Source organism: Postia placenta (genome assembly GCF_002117355.1).
Source record: "Postia placenta MAD-698-R-SB12 unplaced genomic scaffold POSPLAscaffold_14, whole genome shotgun sequence".
Taxonomy (NCBI): domain Eukaryota; kingdom Fungi; phylum Basidiomycota; class Agaricomycetes; order Polyporales; family Adustoporiaceae; genus Rhodonia; species Rhodonia placenta.
This window is the reverse complement of record NW_020169845.1, coordinates 389,907-397,966: the sequence shown is the minus strand read 5'-3', so window position 1 is coordinate 397,966 and position 8,060 is coordinate 389,907. Positions and strand designations below refer to the sequence as shown.

General features: G+C 49.4%; 4 protein-coding genes across 4 annotated transcripts; 3 read left to right on the top strand and 1 right to left on the bottom strand.

Moving 5' to 3' along the window:
- Positions 1-3: 3 nt before the first annotated feature.
- On the top strand, positions 4-521 carry POSPLADRAFT_1152827 (hypothetical protein; the record flags this gene model as incomplete). The annotated part of the gene is made up of 2 exons (XM_024486694.1): positions 4-54; positions 405-521. Coding segments are annotated over 2 exons (168 nt in total), but the record flags the coding sequence as incomplete, so codon positions are not given.
- Positions 522-3,325: 2,804 nt separating this feature from the next.
- POSPLADRAFT_1152740 (hypothetical protein) lies at positions 3,326-4,131 on the top strand (the record flags this gene model as incomplete). The annotated part of the gene is made up of 2 exons (XM_024486685.1): positions 3,326-3,439; positions 3,499-4,131. The coding sequence occupies 2 exons, from the start codon at positions 3,326-3,328 to the stop codon at positions 4,129-4,131; spliced, it is 747 nt and encodes a 248-aa protein (XP_024335308.1).
- A 523-nt stretch (positions 4,132-4,654) lies between these two features.
- On the top strand, positions 4,655-5,487 carry POSPLADRAFT_1036178 (hypothetical protein; the record flags this gene model as incomplete). The annotated part of the gene is made up of 3 exons (XM_024477132.1): positions 4,655-4,909; positions 4,970-5,332; positions 5,413-5,487. The coding sequence occupies 3 exons, from the start codon at positions 4,655-4,657 to the stop codon at positions 5,485-5,487; spliced, it is 693 nt and encodes a 230-aa protein (XP_024335307.1).
- A 418-nt stretch (positions 5,488-5,905) lies between these two features.
- POSPLADRAFT_1060352 (hypothetical protein) lies at positions 5,906-7,941 on the bottom strand (the record flags this gene model as incomplete). The annotated part of the gene is made up of 14 exons (XM_024481253.1): positions 5,906-5,953; positions 6,007-6,196; positions 6,257-6,413; positions 6,466-6,794; positions 6,852-6,895; positions 6,950-7,028; positions 7,076-7,126; positions 7,176-7,248; positions 7,308-7,325; positions 7,382-7,563; positions 7,613-7,702; positions 7,755-7,763; positions 7,815-7,841; positions 7,898-7,941. The coding sequence occupies 14 exons, from the start codon at positions 7,939-7,941 to the stop codon at positions 5,906-5,908; spliced, it is 1,341 nt and encodes a 446-aa protein (XP_024335306.1).
- Between the last annotated feature and the right edge of the window lie 119 nt (positions 7,942-8,060).

The following is an 8,060-nucleotide window of genomic DNA, read 5'->3' as shown; positions in this document are numbered from 1 at the left end:
AAGCCACGCGTCCGTGAGGACAAGTATCACCCACTGAAGTGCAGATACCGAAGAGTTCGTCCCTTAAGTGGTGGCGATGTATCGTAGGCTATCTAAGTATCGTAGGGTATAGTAGGGGTGCGCACCACCCAGCCTATAGGAGAGGAAAGATGAGTGTTTTTGTTTTGGAACGCCAGCAGTGTTGGGGAGTTTCGACCTAATGTCGCGACTTAGGGTCGAGCAACAGGGGAAAACCAAATGCTGGGGGCGTTTGACTTATCTTACCGAAGCGATGGTGAGCTAGGCTCAAACCTAAGGCTAGGGACAAGTAAATGCATTAGTTAGTAAGGTAAGAAAGGAATACAACTGGGGGCTTACTGACCTAGGGACAAGAGGTCGAAACTGAGGTCCCTAGGGCAGCAGAGGCCGGCTTATATACAGGGGAGGTTAAGGGCAGGCTGTGCGCACTGGTCCGTGCACAGCTGGTCCGTGCACAGCATGCCGACGCGGCCCCGGGGGCCGGTGAGTCAGAGCGGCTGTGACAGCGGAGCCCGAGCTATGCCGTGCCCTGCCATCCTATCTAATCTTATCGTACAGTAGATAACGACGTGTCCATATCAGGCAGGTAGTACAGAGGTTGCGGGTTTGAGCCCGCGAAAAGGAAAAAATCAAAAAAACGGCTAGACGCCATGCCAACTTGTGACATCCCCTGTCCATGATTGGAGGCCAAGTCGGAGTTATTGTGCATTCTGATGACCTTTGATGAGCCTTTATGCACTATGCTGCTGGACACAAACCTTATATGGGCTCAAGGTCTGTGCTCATTATCCAGGGATCCAATCACGGACCTTAGCTCAGGCTCTAATGTGCCAGAAATTGAGCTCGCGACTGCACCAATGGCTGTGGTAGACCGCAGAACACTGAAACCCTCCACCGAGTACACACAGAATCACATTGATATGGCTTTCATTGAACTGTAAGTGAAATGTGCATTTCTGAAGATGGCAATGTCAGTAGGGCCTGATTCTGCTGAAGCCGCAGAGCAAAGGCATGATCTGGCTGCAATCCATGAACATCTGGGACCCGCCACTCATCGACCCCAAGTGTGTTGTTTGCAATGAGGTGCAACATGCGCTAAGGTTGTGGCTTCTGCCCAGCTACCTCACTATGGAAAGCGACATGACCTGCCAGATCTTGTTTCCCCTAGGCAGCCTACAATAGAGTGCCCTTTTCAATGGTCAAAGGATGGGCTCTCTAAAGGTCTGCTTCAATATGCACCCTCCAGACCATAAGACAGCATTTCAAGTGTGCTAGTGATTGCTGACTGATGGCTGGGCCCTGCCAGCTGATGGCCATGTGAACTTACCATAGTGTTGGTTGCGAGCTGTGGCCTGGCCCGAGATAACCACTGCCTTTCGTTGAAGCTCAATATGTCACATCTATACTTACTGTGATGCATGATTCTCGAACACCGTGCAATCTGCTATGGCCATACCAATATTGTGTCCCAACGGAGACAGAGCTGAAGTGAAAACAGGCAACAAAGGGATTGGATTCAGATATAGAATAAAACAACAATATTTGATGGCATTTGTTAGTGTAGGTATCACGCAGGACAGGTGTATTGTAGCGAGCCCATGCAATACAATGTGTTTCGGAGATGAAATAGCTTATGTAACTCCGTTTTACTGTCGGGACCCCCCAAATTGAACAAGACTATGCCAGACCTGCCTACAAAGCCTGTATTCAACAAGTTCTGGCCAACAATAGGTACATTCAAAATTGCTGCTTAAATTCCGCTGGAAAACAAGCAACTTTTTGCTGCTTTTGAGTGCCCAAATGTGGCTAAAAGTGTCACAGGTGACTAATCGTGAAGCCATGATTTGATCATGTTTTCAGTTTGCAAAAGACTGACCAGCCAATCAGGATGGTGAATCATGCAAGCATGACATGGCCGTAAGCCAGAATCTGCAAGTGCTTGCACCGAGCAGTCGCTTATTTGTCACTGTTTGAGGCACTGCATGCAGGAATCAATTTTCTTGCACAAAACATTGAATCAAAATTGGATTAGAAGCAAATAGCACTTATTAAATCTTATTGATGTAGAAATTGAATGGAAATTGAAGAAAGATGCAAAGAGACAATGGAAAATGGATTACATAATTTATTTTTCTTCAATTTCATTTCTGTTTTAGGCGCCAGAATACTGATTAGGTAAATTCACTTTTTCTTCGATTTTTATTTGATTTTTGTACCAGAAAATTGAATACCACATGCAGTGAGGAGGGGAGCTCATATTCTGCTCGCTGCTTTGGACCACTTGAATGCCACTTGTTTTCCAGCAAGATATAAGCAGCAATTTTGAATGTATCTAATGCCTACATATGCTTATACAATATTTACCATCTAAATGGGTTTGTACTTGTGTGAACCTTAACCCTTTCTGGGGTTTGCAAACCCTAACATGACACCCTTATGCCCTGAGTAGCGTGCCTGATCCCGGCACTGCATGCGGTATTCAATTTTCTAGTACAAGAAATAAAATAAAAATCGAAAGAAAAGTTAATTTACCTAATGAGTACTCGAGCGCCTAATATGCAAGTGAAACCGAAGGAAAATCGATTATGTAATCCATTTTCCATTGTCTCTTTCAATTTTCCTTTGGTTTTTCTTCAATTTCCATTCAATTTCTACATCAGTAAGATTCAATAGGTGCTATTTGCTTTTAATTCAATTATGATTTGATATTTTGTGCAGGCACATTGATTCCTGCATGCAGTGCGGCCCTTCCTTGGGGTTCGCAAGTGCTTTGTAATCAACTCAAGGCAGCCACGAGTCTCACGGCAAAGTCATTGATTGATATTTGTCGTCTTCAAGATGCGCACCATCATGGTTGTTCAGCAGCCATTTCTGTCAAAGGTGACGTATGAGTAGTGTTGCTTGTGTCTCCTAGTTTGTGACTTCCTCCTCATGTACCTCGTGAGGTTGGGGCACGCGCCCTACGTTGCCATATTGATACATAACTTCGATTGCCATGCCGGATGTGTTCCTTATCTCTGGTGCCTTCCCTGAATGTACTCAGCTTTACGTATTGATCCCGCATTCTCGACGTTCCATGAGCATATTTGGACAAGCCAGCCACATCTTCGCCGGTATTCAAAAGCCTCTTGGGATCGATGGTTAACCATCTCTCCTCCCCCTACGAAAGTAACTATTCTGCAACTGATCGTTGAGCATAGCACAGACACGTCTACGCGACATCATCCAGACGTAAGTGGAGCAAGTCCGAATTTAACCTTTCGTGCTAATAGTAGGCCTTCGGTTGTTCCGGTGGGTAGTAGGCATCATGGAATACTGCAAGAAATGTTCGCGCTGGTTCGTCAGCATGGCTGCCCTCCAAGACCATCAACAAAACTCATCAAGACACGTTAGAACGATCCCGTGTGATGGGTGCAATGCAGTTCGTCGCGCTCGAGAGCTCTCTGTCTAGGCTGTTGATACTCATGAAGACATTTGTAGTTCTTCCATACGTGGAACGCATTGCAGCAGCATCGACTAGCCAAACACAACTACTGCGCTCCTTGTGAACGGCACTTCCGGAGCGCGCAAGGCCTCGCTATGCACTTAGATTCCCTCGCCCATCGGCTGAGGAGATTTGTGTGTCCAGGACGTCATTGCAGCAGACGCTGTAAGTGTGCCGCGGGGCTGGTCGCGCACCTAGAGTCAGGTGCATGCGCGTCCGGAATGGATCGCAGCAGTGTAAACAGCCTCGCTGTCGACATCGACCAATCGAACATCATCACAAATCCCACGCGCCTTCTCAGCTACCATGATGGCGTTATCACCACTGGTACTGTCATCACGGCTTATGCGACACCGCGCTCCTTCAATGGCAGATCCTTCGAGTGCTTCATGTGCCACAGACATTACCAGACGCTCGAGGGTCTCAATGAGCACCTCGCGAGCCCAGCTCACGACGAGCAACTCTATCGATGTCCCCAGGCTCTGCATGGCTGTGGCACAGAATTCCGCACCCTCAGCGCTCTGTGCCAGCATGTAGAGAGCGAGAAGTGTCGTATTAGGAGGTTCAATGCCCCAATGCAAAAGGTCATCGAATCGATGGCGAGCGCATTGAAGGGGTTGATCCTCTGAAAGGGAGGCGACAATCTTGCCTAATGTCGTGGACATGGACTAGCAGCGTTGGATAGCATGCGTGGGTGCTGACAGTCTTCGTCACTTGATGCGCGTCTGCCATGTACTAGTACTCTACATGCAAACTTGAAGTTTGTCCTCTTGACCTGGCTTTTTGACTAATGAATGGTGCTCAAATACGGTGTTATCTGTACTACAGTATCTACTGCTTCCGTGCAGTCCACGCTCTCGATATCATCGTGGTCCGAATTTGGAGTTTGCCGTGGGCGTGCGGCTGCGCATCTTGTTGGGAAGACGGTCGCAGTGGACTCGTGACTTCCTCGAGGCCTCTGGCTTCTATCGTTCGACGGCTTTAAATGGCATTTAGAAGACTTCCTGAATGACAAAGCAAACTATATAATGACTGCACGCCCTTCGTACTATCCTCCGCCGCTTTTGGTCTTCCTCATCTCTTCTTGTGAGTCTTCACGCATTGTAACTGCTCGTGGATTGAGATCAAGGCACGGATACCCAGGTGCTCAACATGTCTTACTGCGAACGTTGTCGTGTCGAATTTGTTTCGGACCATGTGTTATGGCAGCACGAAGCGAAGTCGCCAAAACACAACATCTGCGATGCGTGCAACGAAGACTTCAGTACAGCACGCGCTTTCAATCAGCACTATGCGGAGTGTCACGAGGAGCGTCATTGCCAGTGGTGCCACATGTATTTCGACAAGTCTCTTGCACTGATACAGCATCACCGCACTCAACATCGCTATTGCAACATATGTGACTTGGTTCGTATCAGAACCAGGACTGGATATCATTGTTCTGACGACGCACGACTTTCATGACAGGCTTTCCGCGATGGTGAAGCAATCGAAGCTCACAACGTCTCTGCGGAGCATACCCTGATATCTTGTCCGGGGCGCAAGTGTAACCGTCGCTTTGGCTCGGCAGCGGCCCTTATCAGTCATCTCGAGTCTGGTGCATGCAGTTCTAAAATGAACCGCAACAAGATCAACCAGCTCGCCGTCGACCTGGATAGGACCAACGTCATCACAAACCCATTGCGTCTCCTCCGCGCTCCAGATGGGTACGCCGCACCTCCCCACCCTATTATCAACATCGCTACCGAGCTGTCGTTTAATGGGCAAGCCTACGAGTGCTTTTTGTGCCATCACGAGTTCAAAAAGCTCGAGGGGCTCAATCAACATCTCGTGAGCCCCGTCCACGAGGCGGCAATCTATCGGTGTCCACAGCAATGGCAGGGGTGCAACACTGAGTTTCGGACGCTCAGTGGCCTCTGCCAACACGTGGAGAAGCAGAGATGCGCAGTCCGTCGATTCAACAGGCCTATGCAGAAGGTCGTTGAATCGATGGCTAGCGCCATGAAAGGGCTGGTGCTCTGAGAGGATTATCGAGCCGCGAGTTGGGGAGAGGGCTTCAGGAGATTTCGGTTTCTTCGACATCGCGCAGAGCAGCGACGTCGACGAAGCCTAGGTCTAGGCGTCTCACCAGAACTCAGGCGTCTCACCAGAACTCAGGCGTCTTTCGGTCGGCTGCCCGTGAGGTGGCTTCTGTGGCGTATCCAAATCGACGATTTGTATATCAGTGGTCGCTATACCGATGTGCAATGCCCCTGTATGTATTTGTCTTTTGTGCTCATCTTGTCATTGATTCTGGCCAGTGCATTCTGACGCGATGCGAAGATGCACTGCTTTTGGCTAATCCTTGTTCTGGTCATTGTGAACGCCTTCATAATACATACATACATGGCTGTACTCATTGTGTCACAAGACGTATCTGAAATCACGATTCTGTATATCTGTGAGGTACTCCTGGACCAGAAGAACGTCAAACTCGGCAAGCACAATCAAGGAGGGAAGTATACCTTTTGTACTTTCCGCTCGACGCGCGAGCCATCTGGAAGAGTGACTTCGATGTACACATCGTCGTACTTTGTGTCTGGTGGCTCCGCGTCCCTCCGCTTGTTTTCGCGCCACAGTAGGAAACGAATGATAAGCAGAATAATCATACAGCACACGTAGCAGATCCCGATGACGGTCCACGGGACATGGTTCCTGTCCAATTGCCCGCGTTTTGAGTCAGGATCCTGAGTGACAGCTGCTGACGCGGCTTACCTTGGGACGTATTTAGCTTGCCACATGAACGGCCCGGCGGCGTTGCCCACGCAGTAGGCGATGAGCATTATCGCGTTCACAGTGACTTTCTTCGTGTGTCCCGCCGTGACATTCGTAATCCAAGACAGCTGAAGCACGAACGCGGTCACGCTGATGGCTATTCAGGTGGCATTAGGTTCGTATCGGTGCAAGGGCATAAACCCACATACTGGTCATCCACTGTCCAAATAACAGCCCAACCTTGTCCGTCCAAGGGAGGAGATTCACGAGCAGGATGCCGAGGAGTGTGGAGAGGAAGTAGATCACGCCGACGTAGGCCCGTGCGTTGGTAAAATATGACGCGATGTGCACACCTGTGAAGATCGTGACGATCTCGACGACGCCGCTGACCATCGCGAGCAGCGTCGTCTGTAGGCTCGTGAAGCCAAACGACGCCATGATGATCTGCTGCTGGTTTGTCAGGCTGTTCAGCACGTTATCCAGTGAGGAGAAGAGCGCGAAGAGCCACGTCTTAGGGTCGAGGAGCGCCTCATAGAACCTGGCGCGACACTACGAGTTGGAACTAATCTGACGCAAAACAAAATTGAGGACATACTGTTCCTTTTTGAAGCGCTTGTTCTCGACACCCGTTTGGTTGCCCTGTTCGGTTGACCTGTGTTAGAACGTATACTGCTGCGGAATGCTATCGTGTACCTTGATGCGTTGTACAGCAGTGACTCGCTCCTCTGGCGCGAGGAACCATGCAGCCGTAGGGGAATCGGGGAACATGAACCTATGGCCTAGGTCAGCTCACGTCGTGTTTAAGCCTGCAGCACGGACCAGAACGCGACCGCTGTAATCAGAGTCAAGAGGCCGGTGATGATCACAAGCCTACGATAAGAGTGAACAAGCGCACTAGACAGGAGGAGTACAAACATACCATTGCCACGGCTGAAAGCCTCCCGTTTTGGAATGCAGGACACCAAAACTTATGAAACCAATGATGATCTGGGCTGGTCCAGGATATCAGAACGAGACGGCCTAGTACGCGCTGGATGGTGACATTGCTCACCTGTCCCGTTCATCAAAACTGCCAGAGGTTGCGCAAGTAAGCTTTGAGGACGCTGGATAAACAAACGTGCTTACACCAATAGCCCACGCGAATGGTCTGCTCTTTCCTTGTGTAGAACATAGACGTCACGATCATGAAGCCGGCCGTAATGGAGCCCTCGCACATGCCCAGAATGAACCGACATGCCATTAGTCCACCAAAGTTCTTGCATGCTGCATGGGAGCATAGAGCGATTCCCCAGACGAAGATGTTGATGCTGTTGACACGTCAGCGACGTCAGACTGACAGGTGAGTTGTGCCCTGACCTCATCCATTTTCCGACTGGGAATCGCTGGAGGGCCAGATTCTGTGGATACTCGAATGCGAGGTAGCTCAGATAAAATATCGTTCCAAGCCTGGTATCGGGCGTTGAAAAACAACGACCATCAGATTCGGTGTAAATCATACCAATTATACCTATGGACACATAATCAGCAGCTGCGCGTGTCAACTCCCTGAAACACTCACTCGTTCGTCGTGAGATGCGTAGCGGTCCTGAAAGTGTTTGATGTTACCTCGACTGTGAGCGCATGGCAGAACAGTATACGCACTTGATTCCAAGAATCGCAGAACTCCCTAGCGTTGTCTTGTCCATGAATTGAATCCAGTACAGGACTTCATGGCAACGATCGATCAACACTACAGATCAGGAATCTAATGTAGAAGTGCATACCACACATTAAAGGCATTATGTGCCGGTCGATCTTCTTCCGC